Consider the following 18,813-nt stretch of genomic DNA (forward strand, 5'->3'; position numbering starts at 1 on the left):
GGCCTAGACATGCTCCTTGCAGCAGGTTATTCTCCCGGAAAGGTTCTAGGAAAATACCTCCAGGGCACGCCTGCGCCGCTAGCCCTCGACCCAGTGAAAAATGACCGCGCAGGCTTAGGTTTATTCTCAGTAACTGCCACGGCTCCTCCTGCACCCCATACGGATAAGATCATATGGAAGTCCAATGAGCCTGTATGGGTGGACCAGTGGCCGCTTCCCACTGAAAAATTACAGGCCGCCAGGTTGTTAGTGCAGGAACAACTCGCAGCGGGACACATAGAACCCACCTCTTCCCCCTGGAACACACCCATTTTTGTTATAAAAAAGAAAAACGGCAGTTGGCGACTGCTGCAGGATCTACGAGCAGTAAATAAAACCATGGTCATTTTCGGGGCGCTTCAACCTGGACTGCCGTCCCCAGCAGCCATTCCTTCAGAAATGTATAAGATAGTACTCGATTTAAAAGACTGCTTCTTTTCAATTCCCTTGCATCCTGATGATCGCCCCCGTTTTGCCTTTAGTTTGCCAGCTATTAATTATAAAGAGCCCATGCAACGTTTTCAATGGAAGGTCTTACCCCAGGGAATGGCAAATAGCCCCACACTATGTCAAAAATTTGTAGCTCAAATTCTTGCTCCCATTAGGGCACAATGGCCCGACATCTATATGATCCATTATATGGATGATATACTGCTTGCTGGATCTGACCCACAGGCCACTATGCTCTGTTGCAATCAGGTGATCCGTGCGTTTACTCAGTCTGGCTTTCAAATTGCCCCCGAAAAAATTCAGATCGCTGACCCTTATACCTTTCTTGGATTTCGTCTTCAGGGGTCCCGTGTACTTTTGCAAAAAACGCAGCTGAAGCTTACTTCATTAAAGACACTACATGATTTTCAACAACTGCTTGGGCATATTACATGGCTCAGTCCCTATCTGAAACTTACCAAAGGAGACCTTATGCCCCTTTATGACCTTTTACGCGGTGATGCTGATCCTTCTTCCCCTCGGAGTCTGACACCAGCAGCCCGAAAATCCCTAGTTCTCATAGAAAAAGCGATTGAAGGTCACTTTGTTTGCTCTCTAGATTATCAGCGCCCTTTTCACCTCCTTATCTTCGCTACTCCTCATTCTCCCACGGGCTTAATTTGGCAGGAAAACCCTGTTTCTTGGATTCACCTTCCTGCCACACCAAAGAAAGTTCTTGTACCCTACTATCTCTTAGTGGCATCCTTAATTATTGAAGGAAGGAGTTTCTCTCGCAGACACTTTGGTCTTGAACCGGCTTCTGTTATTCAACCCTACAATAAGGAACAGATAGATTGGCTTCTTCAAAATACTGATGATTGGCCCATCGCCTGCGCTTCCTTTTCAGGAATTTTAGATAATCATTATCCCCCCAATAAGTTGATACAATTTATGGCTTTACATCAATGGGTTTTTCCTGTTGTCACTAAGACCAGCCCTATCCCTGGGGCTAAAGTGATTTTCACTGATGGATCCTCTAATGGCCAGGCCGCCTATGCCTGTGAGGGTGAGACTGTTTCTTTTTCCACAAAGGAGTCCTCTGCTCAGCTGGTTGAACTCACAGCTGTTCTAATGGTTTTTAAAAATTTTTCCCTTCTTCCTTTCAATTTATACACGGATAGTGCCTATGTGGCCTTCTCTATACCATTACTGGAGACTATTAGTTACATAAAACCCTCCTCCCCTGCAACGTCATTGTTTTTGCAAATCCAACAGTATATTCGCTCCCGGCGAGCTCCATTTTTCATAGGTCATCTTCGTGCCCACACTAACCTCCCTGGGCCACTGGCGGCAGGTAATCACTTGGCAGATTTGGCCACCCGATCTTTCACAGCGCTAACTCTACAAGCAGATCCGCTGCAGGAGGCCACAACTGCACATGCCCTTCACCATCTGAATGCTCAAACTCTCCGCCTTATGTTTAAAATCACGCGTGAGCAGGCACGGCAGATTGTGCGCCAGTGCCCTTCCTGTGTATCCCTTCTACCCGTGCCTCACTTAGGGGTCAATCCCCGAGGACTAGTCCCTAATGCCATCTGGCAAATGGATGTCACTCATATTCCTTCCTTTGGGCAGCTTAAATATGTGCATGTGACTATTGATACCTTTAGTGGGTTTATTTGCGCCTCAGCCCAGACTGGAGAGGCCTCAAAAAATGTCATTGCTCATGTCTTGCACTGCTTTTCTGTACTGGGCAAACCACAGCTAATAAAAACAGACAATGGTCCAGGATACACTGGAAAAAAGTTTGAGCATTTTTGTAAGAAGCTGCAGATTTCCCATCATACAGGGATCCCCTATAACCCTCAAGGGCAGGGGATAGTGGAGCGAGCCCATCTCACTCTTAAAACATATATTCAAAAGCTCCAGACAGAAAAGGAACTGTACCCAGCCTCACTTTCCCCTAAGACGTTACTATCTCACGCTTTGTTTGTCATGAACTTTCTTATACTGGACAAAGAAGGTCGCAGTGCAGCGGACCGTTTTTGGCATACTTCCACCAGCCACACTTATGCAAAAGTAAGGTGGAAAGACCCTCTGAGTGGTCTATGGAAGGGCCCTGATCCAGTCCTTATATGGGGCCGAGGATCAGCCTGCATATTTGATGCTGCTGATAGTGTAGCCCGCTGGCTCCCCGAACGACTGATAAGGCAGGTCGACACACCTGCTCAGGCTGAACCGACTTCCACCCAGAGAATAAATGAATCCTCTGAGGACAGTGTCCCTTCTGCCACTGCCCAGGAACTTGCTTCTGCTCAGTCAGCCGCGTCGGGAGTGACCAACTAGTGGTCTCGCTCACAGAACAGTTATTCAGACTTGGCCTGGCTGGAGCAGGAACCAGTATTACTTCAAGACCGAAGATGATGCCCGTAGGGCAGGATCGGGAGTCTCAGTGTGAATGTGGTGAGTGGGGTGCGCACCCGCGTGAAAGAAGGACCGGTCCGAGCGTGTGCAGGAGTAAGATTTGTGCGTGTGCTCCTAGTGTGTGTGCAATTGTCTCATTATCTTTCTTAATTCTGCTTAGTTTTCAACAACTTTTGAGAAGGTTTTGCCAGCTTATATCAACAAAAGTGCTTTCTTGACCCATTTTTTCAACAAGCAGGAAACTGGCTGCTCAGGCAGAGAAACGGGGAGCAATGTTCCCAATCGGCCGACAGGGCTCACTTTGCCCTGGGGACTGCTCTTTCCTTTCTCAGTCTATCAGTTTTTTCCTGCCATTCTTGAAGGGTCAGATTGATCGATCAAGTATATATTTGTGCACATGTGTGATGTTTATTGTCTGACTGTCTGTCTCTCTGTCTGTGGAACACTCGAGTATTAGAGCTAGTTTAAAGTCAGTAATTCTTAGATCTGGGCAAACAAAATCAAGGGAGGTCAGAGTGATATGGAGCCCAGCAATTTAAAAGATCTAAGTATCTTTGGAGCTTGCTAGATCAGGTTTAAACAAAGATTTCTAATCAGAATGCGGCGCCTACAAAGAAATTGAAATTTTCAATCCAGATTTCATATTGGGAGAACATTAATAGTTATTAACAGTTGAAATCCTCTTGAATTCTAGTAAGCTAAACATATCTATTGGACTTACATTCCTCACCCTCCACTTTTACAGGTTGTAGATTGGACCATGCCAGGACCCAGTATCTGGGCTAACAATTCCTTTCTTTTACCCCCTCCATGGGATTCACAGATACCTCAGCTGCCAAATAAAGAAGAAACACCTTTTAATTTTTTCTCTAGGATACTCACTTGATCCTGTCTGCAATGGAGTGCCTCCCTGTCTCCCTCTTCACTTTCAGACTTGGATTCATACCAAGTCCCAAATTCATACTACCTCTGATCACTCACAAAAAGATTTTTTCTTTTCTGGTGATTGTGCATTATTTACCTGTCAATCCAAGATTCTCCCCACAGTATAATTTTATTAAGGGCCAGATCGCATATGGTTACCAGTGAACCTGACCAGAGAATGGCAACGCTCCCCCGATAAAGGGCTCCTGACTGAAGACCTGACACAACTGCTCCGGCACTCCTGACAATTCCTAGGCCCCTGATCGCAGCTATCCTGGACTCATTGCTGTAACCACCACTGATGCTGTTGCAGGAATAGTTCTTCAAGCCTCGGTCCAGACACACAACTTCGTCTAAACATGACAAAATGACTCTTACCACCTTGGGACAATGCAGGCTACTGTCAACCATGATGTTGAGCAACAATTGGACACTCTACAGCAAGTGCTACTTTGGGTCCAGGGCTGGGTTAATATCTTAGAGTAACAAATGAGATTTTCGAGTGTTTAAGGATCTTTGGCTTGATTTGTAGGACCTCATCTTCCCCCAGTTCTTTACCTTGAGGATGCCGGGCTCCCAAGGATTTATTCTTGTGGATCAGGTTGCCAGGCAAAGCACTGCAAGGGAGGGCTGATACCCCGGCCCGGCTCCCTGCGAGGTATTCCGGTATAGCTTAGAGGTTACTCCAAAACCAAGGATTGATGGGGCCTATGAGGAGCCCCCTGCATAGACCCGATCATCCTTTCCTTCCTCTCCCTGCAAAAATGGAGTCTTTATGTCACAAGGGATACCGGACAATGCCTCCCCTGACCACATTTAATTTAAAACAAAACAGGGGGAGATGTAGGGAGCCATTTTACCTTACTGATCTTATCCTGTCACTATTTGTTTAATCACTAGCTAACCCCATGCCACACCTAGCAAAGGTTGCCACTCCTAATCTTACTGATCTTATCCTATCAACATTTGTTTATTACTAGCTAAATCCCGTGCCACACCCTGCATTTCTGTTGGGGGTCCTGGCACCATCTCCTCCCAACAGGGAGGTATAAATACTGTAACTGCCATAGAATAAATGCCTTTTCTCCCTCCTCCGGGCTCTGCGTCTGTTCTTTCGGCTGCGCCCTACGAAGGGTTCTCCCTGCTGAACAGAACGAGACCTCCACATCGACTTCCACACGGGGAGGGCGTTTGCCTTGCATACAACCAACCCTGGGTTTGATCCCTGGCATCCCGTAGGGTCCCTTGAGCCCTGCCAGGAGTGATTCCTGAGTGCAGAGCCGGGAGTTAGCCCTGAGCATCACCCAAGTGATCCCAAAAGTAAAAGAAACAAACAAAACTGTCCAAAGGGCTGGGCCTGGGGACCCCCTGGCTTATGGGGGGGGGCTGTGTCCCTATCTCAAAGGATCGAGGACACAGACTAGGTAGGGTTTTGTCACAGAGAACCAGGCGACTTGGTCACTTGGGGGACAAGATGGTGACAGGGGGACTTCTCCGGGGTCTCAGCACTGGATGCTCCTTCAATAAGAAAAGTCCAAGAGGGATGCTGAGTTTTGGGGCCACCTGCGGTGGTACTCAGGAGCTGTCCCTGGTTCTGTGCTGAGGAGTGACTGCCCCCCCCCACCCAGCAGTACTCAGGAGTCCCTATGTGGTGACGAGGATGGAACCCAGAGCCTCCCTCAGTCAGGCCCTCGCCTCCCTGCCCACTGCTCTTCCCCACCTTGGGCCTGGGACGCCTTCTCCAAGCTGCCCTCCTATGCTGTAGCGGGCCCCCATCATGTGGCCCGCGGTGCCCCCAATTCCAAGGTTCCCCTCCAGAATGGGAGGCGCAGGGGCTGGAGCAGTAGCACAGCGGGTAGGGTGTTTGCCTTGCACGTGGCCAACCCGGATTCGATCCCCAGCATTTCACAGGGTCCCTTGAGCAGCGCCAGGGGTGATTCCTGAGTGCAGAGCCAGGAGTAACCCCTGAGCATCGCCGGGTGTGACCCAAAAAAGAAAAAAAAAGAAAAAGAATGGTAGGTGCTTTCTGCTCTAGGATGGTGGGGCTCACCCCAGGGGTCATCCCCCCCTCCCCCACTCACACACATGCAAACACTAGGTCTGGTCTAAGAGGGTGTGTGTGGACTTCAGGGCTGGGCAGGGGGGTGGGGCTCCGGGCATCCAGAGAGGGTGATCATTGGACCCCCTGAACTCACCCCCCAGCCCCGGCAGGTCCCAGAACGGGGTGCGGGGTGGGGGGGTGCAGATGAAAGACTGGGATGATGGCTGGCCATAGGTGTCCCCAGACAAGCAATGTGGGCGCCTCTGCCCCCCACCACCCCTGCCCTTCTGGGAATGACTTTTGCTTGCCTCAAGGTCCAGGACAGGCCTGGGGTCTGCTGGAAATTGGGGGGCTCTGGAGGGCCCAGTGGGGGGGCAGCTGCTCTTGCCCACCCCGGGACCGGGGGTGCCTTCCTCCTCATCCAGCTCCATCCGACCTGAGCGCTCCTAAGAGCAGAGTCTTTGTGGAACCCCCACAGCCTTGGGGGCCGCCCTGTGCCCCTGCTGTGGGAGACAGGGGTGGCCTGGGGGCAGGCCCCCCCTCCTTCACAGCTTGGGTGGCAGGACAGGCTCCCTACCCGGTCGGCTTCACAGGGGCCCCCGGAGACACAGGCAGGCCCGGAGCGGCCCCCCTCCTGGCCCCCCGCTAATAACTTCTCTGGGTGCAGCGCAAACACAGACGACAGCAGCCGGCAGGCTGTCATTAGGGCGGGCCCAGTCCCGGGGTGTCGGGCCGCCCCGCAATTTCCTCTAGCGGAGGAGGGGAGAGGCCCCCTCTGAACCCTGTGGCTGCCGAGGGTGCAGGGTGGGCTGGGTCATCCCAGGAGAAGCATCGCCAGCGAGATGGGGGGTGCCACCCCGTGCTGGGGGGTCCCTGGGAGAGTAGCAGGCGATCCCGGGATGAGTGTACACACACACACACACATTCGATTACACTCACAGAGTAATAGTCACAGTCACACAGTCACATACCCACACACATAGCCACAGTCTCACAGTTACACACTCACACACGCTGACATACCCACACACACACAGTCACACAGTTACATACACAGTCACACAGTTACCCACACACACAACCACATAGTCACACAGTCATACATAGTTACACACTCACAGTCACATGCTGACATACCCACACACATGCCCACAGTCACACTTACACACTCACAGCCACACACTCAGTCACACTTACACACTCGCACACTCATATAGTCATACTTACACACTCACAGTCACACACTTGTATAGTTACACACTGTTACACACTCACAGTCACACACTCATAGTCACACAATCACACTTACACAGTAACAGTTACCCACATATACACACTGACATAATCCCCACATAGTCACCTATACTTACACAGTCACTTGTAGTCACACCGTCACACAGTTACTCAGTCACAGTCACACACAGCCACACATTCGTAGTCACACTCAGTCACACAGTCACACACTCTCAGTCACACCGTCACTCTTAGTCAGTCACACTGTTACACTCACATAGTGATAGACACACATACCCAGGGTCACACACTGACACGCCCATGCACACAGCCACACACTCACCATCACACACACTCAGTGACATAGTCACAGTCACACACTCACGTAGTCGGTCACACTCATAGTCACACACACTCTCAAGCTGACACTGTTGTTTCTGGGCCACACCTGGCCGTGCTCAGGGAACGTTCCTCATGGGGCTCGTATGGGATGCTGGGGATCAAAGCCAGGTTGGCCGTGTGCAAGGCCACTGCCCTCCTCGCTGGACTATGGCTCCAGCCCCTCCTGGGACTGGGGGGTTCCTGGGCTTGTGGGGGGGCGGGCAGGATGACTCTGTGCCGTGCGGGATTGAACCCGGGTGGACCAGCAAGGCCAGTGCTGAGCCGTGTGACCCCTCCAGGCTGGTTTCCACACTCCACCCACGTGGACACTGATTCCCACAGTGGGGGGTGGGGGAAGGGTGAGCACCACAGCATCAGGCCACCCACTGGCGCTAGTGACCCTCGACAGGCCTCCTGCAGGAGGGGCAACAGTGTGGCCCCTTGACTTCTCTCTGATCCATGCACCTGATGGGGCTCCTGGAAGCAGCTCTAGTGGGGTGGACAGGACTGGCCCGACAGATGGGGCTGGGTGGACACAGCTGTACGTGGAGCCCCCGAGCTGGGTCTCCAGGGTGGGGAGGGCTGGCGCAGAAAGCTTTACTGGGGGGCTGGAGCGACAGTGCAGCAGGTAAGGTGCTTGCCCGCCTGGCACGCGGCGGATCCAGGCTCGCTGCCCGGCATCACGAAGGGTCCCCTGAGCCCTGCTAGGAGTAACCCCTGGGCATCACCGGGTGTGCCACCCCAAAAGAAGGCTTTAATGGGGGACCCAGGGGTGCGTGGGCTTGTGCGCCCTTAGGAGACTGGCGGGAGAGTGGGGGTGCAGTGGATGGCAAAGAAGTGGGTGTCTCGGGGCTGGAGTGATAGCACAGCGGGTAGGGCGTTTGCCTTGCATGTGGCCGATCCAGGTTCGATCCCGGCATCCCATATGGTCCTCCAAGCACTGCCAGGAGCAATTCCTGAGTGCAGAGCCAGGAATGACCCCTGAGCATCCCTGGGTGTGACCCAAAAAGCAAAAAAAGAAAAAAGAAGTGGGTATCTCAGAGCCATGTCCTGGAACTGGTCTTCTGTGACAACCAGGCTGTGGCACTGGCGCGTGAGCCAGGCCCCCGGGGTGTCCACCTTAAAGCTATTCGCTGTCCCTCAGCGGGGCTGAGGGGCTTCCTGAGGGGCCAGAAGTGGGGACACACCCCCTCTAGTGGCTCTCAGGGGCCCGTCAAGGTGGAAATTTTATTTTATTATTTTTTTTGGGGGGGGATGTTATACCCGGCAATGCACAGGGGTTACTCCTGGCTCATGCACTCAGGAATTACTCCTGGCGGTGCTCAGGGGACCATATGGGATGCTGGGAATCGAACCCGGGTCGGCCGCGTGCAAGGCAAACGCCCTACCCGCTGTGCTATCACTCCAGCCCCCGACAAAGGTGGAAATTAAAAAAAAAATTCTTTTTAGGACCCGGGGCCAAACAGGGCTGTGCTCAGGAATCAGTCCTAGCAGGGCTTCAGGGGGATCCCATGGGGTTCTGGGGATTGGACCTGGGTCTGCGGCCAGGCAGACCTCCTGCTGTCCTATAGCCTCGTTTAAACAGCCCCCAGGAGCTGGAGAGACAGTACAGCTGGGAAGGCTTTGCATAAGCTGGACCAGGGTTCGAGCTCAAGCACAAAAAAAAAAAAAACACCAAAAAACGGTCCAGGGCTGGAGCAATAGTACAGCGGGGAGGGCGTTTGCCCTCCCCGCTGTACTATTGCTCAAAACCAGATGGTTTCCCTCCTTTACTGCACGCGGCCGACCCAGGTTCGATTCTCAGCATCCCATATGGTCCCCTGAGCACCGCCAGGGGTGATTCCTGAGTGCAGAGCCAGGAGTAACCCCTGTGCATTGCCAGGTGTGACCCAAAAAGCAAAACAAAAGAAAAACAACAAAAAAAACAGTCCAGCCCGCCAGGAGCAACCTGAGCACCTCTGGGTGTGGCCCCTAAATCCCACCCCCCAAAAAAAGAAAAGGCCTCCAGCGGTTGCCAGGCCCCTGGCAGCCTGCAGGACAGGGAGGCAGCCCCCCGGGCATTGGACCCTGAGGACGCAGAGCAGGGTTGAGTGTGAGATGCCCCGAGACCCGGGCAGCAGTTGGGGGTGGTTCAGGGGCAGCGGAGGGGGAGGGGCTCCCCAGCCGCCGGCAGCCTCCTGGCCCCGCCCAGCTCTGGGCTCTGCTGGAAGACACAGCTGGTTGCCGGGACGACGGATTTGGGGCCCTGGGGAGGGTTGCAAGTCCCCTGGCTCGGCCCGCGTGCACGGAGCTGTCGCCATCGGCTGGCGGGGAGCCCGGGTCCCCCCGGAGTCGCTGGTGCGTGGCGATGGGAACCCGAGCTCCAGTGGCCCAGCGCTGTGGAGGAAAGAACCTTCCAGGGACCGGCACCAGATGTCAGGGAAGGACGAGAACAGGGTGCTGAGGCCCCTGGGCTCCCCCCCCACCCCGACCCTGGGAGCACTGGAGGGTGGCCTGAGGGGCTGCCAGGCCTGAAGGGAGGCCCAGCACTGGCGCCTCTGATAGGGGAAGCAGCTGGGGCAGACGCTGACCTCGTCTTTTGCTTGGTTTGGGCCACATCCGGCGATGCTCAGGGCTGACTCCGGGCTCTGTGCTCAGGAATCACCCCTGGCAATGCTGGGGGACCCTGTAAGATACTGGGGATTGAACCCGGGTGGGCAGAGTGCAAGGCCAATGCCCTCCCCGCTGTGCTGCTGCTCTGTCCCCAAACCTCTTTCAAGATCCTACAGCTGGGGGGCGGGGGGAGAGAGAGAGAGAGAGAGAACAGCAGGGAGGGCACTTACCCTGCACGCAGCTGACATGACTTCCATCCCTGGCACCCCAGAAGGTCCCCCAGACCCCACCAGGAGTGAGCCAGCAGCAGTCAGCCCTGAGCACTGCTGAGTGCAGCCCCCAAATCAAAGCAAAAACAACAAAAAATGTCAAAAGGAGATGGGGGAGGGGCTGGAGCGATAGCACAGCGGGTAGGGCGTTTGCCTTGTACGCGGCCGAACCGGGTTCTAATCCCAGCATCCCATATGGTCCCCTGAGCACCGCCAGGGGTGATTCCTGAGTGCAGAGCCAGGAGTAACCCCTGTGCATTTGCCGGGTGTGACCCAAAAACCAAAAAAAAAAAAAAAAAAAAAGGAGGTGGGGGGAGAAGTGCTAGACTAGCAGGCAAGGTGCTTTGCCTTACATAAGGCTTACCCAGGCTCAGTCTACCCGGCACCCCGCAAGGGTCTCCCAACCCGCCAGGAGCCAGCCCTGAGCACTGCAGGGTGTGGCCCCCAAACCCAAACAAGAAAAATCAACAAAGCCCAAAAGGGTCAGAAGGGCTGAATCCCTGCCCCCATGGTGGGGAGGGGGTTGTCTTGGTCCCACTCCTGGGCATGTCCAGAGCCCTTCCCCGAGGCGAGTGTCCAGCCCCCAGCACGTGTGTCCATCCTCCCAACCCCGCCCCCCACCGGCGCTTGATGAGGCCACACACTTGGGTATTTTAAGAGAAGTATCTTTCCGAGTCGGAGGGAGTGGGGCCCCGAAGCAGTTCGGGGCGGAGGGTCTGGGGTGTGACCTGGTCCCAGAGTGTGAGTGTGTGTCCGTGTGCGTGCGTGCGTGCGCGCGCAGGGAGAGGCGGGGCCGGGGGTGCAGGGGCAGGGGCGGGGCCGGGGGTGGGGCGCCCCGCCGGGGGGTCACCACTTCAGGAAGACCATGGCGGCCAGCACGGAGTAGCCCAGCACCAGGAAGAGGACCTTGAGCAGCCGGTCACTCTTGTCCTCCAGCTCCCGGGCTAGGATCTCGAAGAAGGTGACAAAGAGGAAGGTGCCCCCCGCCAGGCCCTGCAGGAGCACGGACGCCACGCTGCTGGCCACGCCCTGGGCGCTCTCGATGCCCAGGCCCAGGCCGATGCCCAGGGGGATCATGGCGCTCACGGTGATGGCCAGCTTGGCCGCGTCCCGCAGGGCCAGCGTGCTGCGGGCCATGTTGATGCCCAGGGCCACGGCCACCAGCGTCTCGTGCACGGCCACGCCCACGAAGAGGCTGGCCACCTTCTGGCCCTCCTCCTGCAGGCCCAGCGCCAGGCCCTCGAAGACCGAGTGGGCCGACAGGGCGAAGGCCAGGCTGAGCAGGCGCAGCGGCCGGGCCCGCGACAGCTCCTGCACGCTCAGCCCGTGGTGGCCGTGCGGGCCCGGCTCGGCGTAGAGCGGGTGGCCACGGCCCGCGGCGGCCGCCGTGCCCATGAAGGGGCTCTCGTACTCCGAGTCGCTGCCCGCGTCCGAGCCCGCGTTGAAGGTCTCCAGGTCGATGAAGGACGGCTTCTCCTTGCGGAAGGTCAGGACCAGCTGCTCCAGGAAGACGGTCAGGAAGAAGCCCAGCAGCATGACGGTCTCGGCCAGCGGGTAGTCGGTGCTGATGTGGCCGAGGCTCAGGACTTTCTGCAGCTGGGTTGGGGGGGAGGGGGCGGGGAGGAGAGACGGACGGGGCTCAGCACCCACCTGCGCCCACCCCCCGCCCCACTGGTCTTAAGTCCCCACACCAGAGGTGACAGGTTAGGATTTTGTGCATCTGGCGAAGCGACCCAGCTACCCTCGGCGGTGCCGGGGATGAAGCCCGGAGCTCCCACGTGCCAACGGTGCGCCCCAGCCCTTCGCTTCATCTCCCCGGCCCCTCAGAGGTGAGGGCAGAGGCTGGAGCGAGAGCACAGCAGGTAGGGTGCTTGTCTTGCATGCGGCCATACCGGGTTCCATTCCCAGCGTCCCATAGGGTCCCCTGAGCACCCCAGGAGTAATTCCTGAGTGCAGAGCCAGGAGTGACCCAAAAAGGAAAACAAACAAACAAACAAACAAACAAAAAAACCCAGAGGTGAGAGCAGAGAACAAGAGGGGAGTGTGTGTATGTGTGTGTGTGTGTTGGGGGGGGGGGTGTGCTGAGATAGTTCAAAGGGCTGAACGCACGATTCAAAAACAAAACAAGAGGCCAGTGCAACGGCTTAAGCTGGTTTGATCCCGGGCACCCCATAAGGTCACTGGAGCCTGCCAGGAGTGATCCCTGAGCACAGAGCCAGGAGTCAGCCCTGGACATCAGCCCAAAACAACCCTCCTAAAGATCAAAACAAGGGGTCAGAGGAATAGGATAGTGGGGAGGGCATTTGCCTTGCTTGTGGCCCACCTGGGCTCCATCCCTGGCATCCCACAGGGTCCCCCAAGCACCATCAGGAGTGATTCCCGAGTGCAGAGCCAGGAGAAAGCCTGAGCACCACCAGAGGTGGCCCCCCCTAAAACCATAACCAGCCTGCACGGCCACACACGAGGAGGGGGTGGTCTGTGACCGGAAAGTGCCCCCAAGAGCATCACTGGGGGCAGGCCCTGGCAGAGGTCCCATGAGACTGACAGGGCCTTCAGCCAATCACGGGAGTCCACACAGGGCACATGGGGTGGCAGGGGCGGAGGTGGGGAGGTGTCCCCCAGCCCAGGGCTGGCACCGTTATGGGGGGAAAGGTGGGGGTGGGGGTAACGCTGCAGCTTCTGCGGGACTCTGACCCGGGGTGCCTGCCGTCACTGCCTGTCCCTCCAGGGCCAGTGGGGTGTGACTCCCGGACACCTGCCTCTTCCTGTCACTCCCACCACCTGCCCCTCAGGGCTCTACCGCAGAACGTTCTGGATGAGGGACAGGCTCTGGGAGTGGCCAGTGGGTGTCTTGTTCCCCCTGGTTTCCCTGGAGCAGATGAGGGTTCACATACAGGAATGCACGTGCGCGCGTGGGCACACACACACACACACACACACACACTCTCTCTCTCTCTCTCTCTCACTCACACACACTCACCCACTCACACTCCTGCTCTCCTGCCTGGCCACCCCGGCACTACAGCTTTGGGGAGCCTCTGTGGTCACACTAGCCGTTGCTGGCTGTGTCCCCTGTGGCCAGGCCTAGGGAGACCAGATGGTCCCCGGGGAGCCCCGGCTCAGCAAAAACACCTGTGGATGCCCGGGGGACAGGCGTGGGCCAGGAGCCTGCGACAGACACAGCCGCGCGGGCGTGAGGGGGAACCTGGGCCTTGTAGGGCGGCACCAGGGCTGACGCTGTGCGGGTGCTGGGAGATTGGGGTGCCGTTGTCAGGGAGGGGGAGGGGCGGCCCCCACCTGACACCCGGGCACTCCTGGGGCTCCTCCCCGCTAGGAGCCCAGAGCGGGTGGGATCCACTTCCTGGCAGAGTTGGGGTCCCTGGCTCCGTGCTGCCGTGGCCACCACCTGACTCTGCCCCCTCTTCCCCACCCCTGCTTCCCAGAGGTCAGCAAATGTCTGTCCTGCCAAAGTCTCTGGTCTCACTGTGGCTCACCTGATTAGACCTGACCTACCCAGCCACAGCCCTGGTTCACCTCAACACCGACCCCTCAGAGACCTTCTTCACACAGGGGGTGATGCCTTTGGCAGGACCCCCAGCCCCACTGTGTCCCAGGGCCACCCTCACACATGGGGCTGGGGGTCCCAGATGGACCCGCAGTAGAACTACGTCCAGCCCACAAATGCCCAGTGCTGGTCCCTCTTTCTCTCTGGAAACCCAGCACCGGGAGAGGCGGGGCGGGCTGGACCGTGGGAGGGCCTAGGGCGGCCGGAGCCACGGGACAGCGGGGAGGGCGTTGGCCTTGCAAATGGCCAACCTGGGTCCAATCCTCAGCACCCGATAGCTTCCCCCCAAGCCCCACAAGGACAGAGGTTCAGAGGTTCAGGCACTGTTCCCCCAAGCACAGAGCCAGAAGTAGGCCAGCCCTGAGCACTGTCAGGTGTGGTCCCCAAACTAAAAACAGAAAAGGGGGGGGATAGTCGGGCCTTTGGGATCTATGGCCTAAGGACAGCAAGACCCAAGGGCCGGAGAGATGGGACAGCGGGGAGGGTGCTGGCCTCGCGGGAGGCGACCCAGGTTTAATCCCTGGAACCCCGTGGGGTCCCCCGGGCACTGTCAGGAGTGATCCCTGAATGCAGGGCCAGGAGCCAGCCCTGAGGCGAACAAACAAAATAGGGCAGCAGAGACTCACACCACACAGGCCCCACCACCGTGGCCCGTTTCGTGGGACCCAGGCACGGAAGCGGGGCACAGTCTGTTCCAGGAGCACTCAAAGCCCCCGGTGGGTGATGTGGGGCCCCCCAGGATCCAGCCGCTGACATCCCCACACAGCCCCTTCTCCTGGGCGTGGTGGGCGGGGAGGCCAAGGGGCTGGACTGTCCCTCCCAGCCGGTGCCACATAAAAAAGGATTTCCCCTGTCCCGCAGCTTCCGGGAAGGACAACCGGAAACGGCCAGAACAGGCGTCCCAGGAGGGACTGTGGGGGAGGCAGGAAGGAGGTCCTGGCAGAGGCCGCGGATGCGGATGAGCTGAGGAGTGGCCAGGGGACGGTCTGGCCAGCACCCCCAGCATGGCCCGAGCTCAGTGCCCCGGGCCAGGCAGCACAGAAACGGAGAAGGGAAAAAAAAACGGGCAGTTTGCTTTGCTTTGTTTTGGGGCCGAGAGTGGCAGCGCTCAGGCCGACTCCCGGCTCTGCACTCAGGCTCCACACTTCTGCCAGTGCTCCGGGGACCCTGCCAGTGCTCCGGGATGACGGGGATCGAATCCAGTTGGCAGCTGGCAAAGCCAGCGCCCTCCCCGTTAACAGGCCCAGCGGCCGAGACTGACAGATGCTCCTTTCCTTACCACTAGCCACAGTCCCTTTAGGTAAGGGACACGGGACAACTGGACAGCATCTGGGCAAGGCAGCGGTCAGCAGGGCTGACTGATGGGTGTAGCAGCTGCGAGTTCCCATCTGGGGTCCAGAGACTCCCAAATGATTCTTAAAATGGATTAGTTCGGGGGCTGGAGCGATAGCACAGCGGGTAGGGCGTTTGCCTTGCAGGCAGCCAAGCCAGGTTCGATTCCCAGCATCCCATGTGGTCCCCTGAGCACCGCCAGGAGTAATTCCTGAGTGCAGAGCCAGGAGTAACCCCTGAGCATCGCCGAGTGTGACCCAAAAAGAAAAAAAAAAAAAGATTCGTTTTCTACAGAGGTGTCTCTGGACCCCAACCATTTACAATTTTAGAATTCCAGAAGCACGCTTCCTCACGGCCTCTCATTATATTCATAATAAGCAACAAAAAATAAAGTATCTTGCATCTGGCAGGCAGGCCTGAATGGTGGCGGGAAAGTTCGAAATCATGGTGGTGGGAAGGTGGAAAGGTGGTGGGACTGGTGTTGAAATACTGAATATAATCAATTAGTGTGAACCACCTTATGAAAATAAAATTTAAAACATTAAAAAAAGAGGGGCTGGAGGAATAGCACAGCGGGTAGGACGTTTGCCTTGCACGCAGCCGACCCAAGTTCAAATCCCAGCATCCCATAGGGTCCCCTGAGCACCGCCAGGGATGATTACTGAGTGCAGAGCCAGGAGTAACCCCTGTGCATCGCCGGGTGTGACCCAAAAAGCCCAAAAAAAAAAAAAAAGTTCCCATCTGGCTCCAGCCTCTTGTAGACCTGAGAAGGCCCAGAGAGGCCCAGCCACCAACCCACAGTCACACAGCTGGTTCTTTTCTGACTGTCCGTCACTGCCCTCACCTTATCCCGCACGGCTGGCAGCAGCGCGTTGAAGCATGTGGCCAGGAAGACGCCGCCGCCAAAGGCGTTGCAAAGGGACAGGATCTTCTTGGAGCGGTGGGCCTTCTCGTAGTCGGCCTCGATGACCTTCACGGGCAGCAGGGAGCCGAGCAGCATGAAGAAGAACACGCCCACCATGCACAGGATCTTGGCCACCAGCAGCTTCATCGTGACGGCTGTCCCAGCGGGCCCCCAGGCCAGTCCCACGCCTGGGCGCTACCGGGCCCAGCCCCGCGGCTGACAGCTCATGCCTCAGCCCGGTCTCTGTGTGTGGCGGGGAACAGTCACGTCAGCCGAGGGTCACCGGGTCACGCCCCCTTGCCCCTAACCTCGCATCTTGTGCTGGGCCTGGCACACGGACTCCCACCCTGAGAGACAGGAGTCTGGCCGCCCCCTGTGGCAGACACCAGCCCTGGGCCCAAGGAAGTCAAAAGTCCAGTCCACAGGGCCGGAGCAGGACCACAGCGGGGAGGGCATTTGCTTTGCCTGCGGCTGACCCAGGGTCAATCCTCAGCCTCCCTAGGGTCCCTGGGCCCTAGTAGGAGTGAGCCCTGAGCCGTGAGTGAGCCCCTGAGCACAGAGCCAGGAGTGATCCCTGAGCCCAGAGGCAGGAGTGATCCCTGAGCCCAGAGGCAGGAGTGATCCCTGAGCCCAGAGCCAGGAGTGATCCCTGGGCCCAGAGCCAGGTGGCACCCCTGATCACCGCTGGGTGTGGTCCCAAAACAAAATGAAACACACAAAAAATCCAAAACCAAAACCCAAGGCTGAGCCAGTCGGGGCCGGGGCAATAGTACAGGGCCTTGTACACGGCTGACCCTCGTTGGATCCCTGGCACCTCAATATGGGTTTCCTTAAGACCCGCTGGGAGTGATCCCTGAGCACAGAGCCAGGAGTTAGCCCTGAGCACTGCTACATGCAGCCTCTCCCCCCTCACACAAACAAACAGGGGCCTGACCGACTGATTACACAGCAGGTGGGGTGTCTGCCTTGCACTCAGCCAACCGGGGTCATGCCCTGGCGTCCCCTGGGGTCTCACAAGCACCATCAGGAGTGAGCCCTGGGCTCGAGAGTCAGCCCTGAGCACTGCTGGGTGTGGCCCCCAAACAAAAAATGGTGCTGCCAGCCCCTCCTCAGCCCCCAGCTGCCCCTTGCCTCTGCGTGAGTCTGTGGGGGGGTCTTTACCCCAGCAGGAAATGGCCTTGCAGGCTATTTCCTCCTGGGAAAACGTTCAAGTGTAAGGCCTGAGGCGAAGGCTCAGCTGCCAGCTCCATCCTGTCCTGGCCTCAGGTGCTCTGGAGTGCCCAGCCCGCACCTGCCTGCGGGCCTTTGCACAACCTGACTGTTCTCTCAGCCTGGAACGGGGGTTTCTCAGCTCAGCTCTGATTCCCCATCCTGCCCCCGCTACCCCTCCCCTGGCTCTCCCCTGGGTGGCCAACCTTCGTGCCCTAAACTGCAGCCCTGGTACCCACCGTGACGCCTGGTGCTGGAGAGACGCTCAGGAAGCACGGGTTGAGCACCCAGCTGAACCGGAGCACGTGTGTGTCCTTACATGACGCGGAGACATCCAGCCCCGGACCTGCCAGTGTCACCAGCGACAGTAGGGCCGTGAGGGCTGGGGACATGGCTGATAAGGGCCTGCACATGCGGGGAGGCCCTCAGTTCCATCCCCAACACTGCCCTGTCCCTGGAACACTGCTAGGGAAGGTGGGGGGGGGTGCTCAGAGTACCACAGTGACACACACACACACCCACACACACACAAGGAGTGAAGTGGGTGGAATGATAGGACAGCGGGGAGGGCGTATGCCTGACCCAGGTTGGATCCCCGACATCCCATAGGGTCCCTCGAGCATGTGATCCTTGAACGCAGAGCCAGGAGTCAGCCCTGAGCACTGCCAGGTGTGGCCCCAAGCACCCCTCCCCCCCAAAAAAAAGGACCAAAGGGGGCCTGAGTGAGAGGACAGTGGGGAAAGAGCATGCTTTACAGGTGCCTGGCCTAGGTTCCATGCCCACATGGCCTTTTTGGGGCTCCCCAGGAGCAATCCCTGAGCAGAGGCAGAATGTGGCACCCCCCCAAAAAAAAAACTGGGTAGCAGCTTTGGCTACTTCCTGTCTTTAGGTGCCCCCAGATCTAAATTCCTTCACCCACCCCTGCTGGTCAGAGCCCGCTCATCGCCCCCGCCCCGCCTCCGCCCTTTGCCATTCTTTTGGGGCACTGCATGAGACCCTGGGATCCTCGAGTCCCCCAATGGGCTCACTCCCTGCAGGTGGCCAGCGGTACACCCCCCGGCAGCCCAGGGTGCAGCCGGGGTGTCCTAAGGGGGCTCCGGGTGTGCGTGGGGAGGCCGGGGAAAGGGGGTCCCTGGAGGCCGCCGGGGTGGGCACGTTCGCTCATTCATCCACCCCGCACTTACGGGGGCTGCTCCGTGTGCCCCGCGCCGCACCGGGGTCCGGCGGGAAGGTCGCGCCCTGCAGCAAGCGGCCCTCAACTGCCCGGGTCTCGCGGGTAAACGGGGGGCCAGGGGCCAGCCGGACCTCTGCGGACGGCAGGCACCGGCCCCGACCCGGCTCGCACGGATGCCCCGCCGGACCCTACGCTGCCCGCCGGCGCCGCTCAACCGCCGCGCGGTGTCCACCCCACGGCCGCCGTCCCGACCGAGGCCCCGGCTCGGCGCGCCGGTGACCCACGCCCCGCCCACGC

The 18,813-nt window shown here is 57.8% G+C and overlaps 1 protein-coding gene across 1 annotated transcript; it reads right to left on the bottom strand.

Annotated features, from left to right (window-relative positions):
• Positions 1–11,058: 11,058 nt before the first annotated feature.
• On the bottom strand, positions 11,059–18,813 carry SLC39A3 (solute carrier family 39 member 3). Its single transcript, XM_004614814.2, has 4 exons — positions 18,527–18,813; positions 17,582–17,688; positions 16,074–16,376; positions 11,059–11,928 (listed from the first exon to the last, which is right to left on the bottom strand). The coding sequence occupies exons 3-4, from the start codon at positions 16,278–16,280 to the stop codon at positions 11,179–11,181; spliced, it is 957 nt and encodes a 318-aa protein (XP_004614871.1). The 5' UTR covers positions 16,281–16,376; positions 17,582–17,688; positions 18,527–18,813; the 3' UTR covers positions 11,059–11,178.

Source organism: Sorex araneus, chromosome 2, assembly GCF_027595985.1.
Source record: "Sorex araneus isolate mSorAra2 chromosome 2, mSorAra2.pri, whole genome shotgun sequence".
NCBI classification, from domain to species: Eukaryota; Metazoa; Chordata; class Mammalia; order Eulipotyphla; family Soricidae; genus Sorex; species Sorex araneus.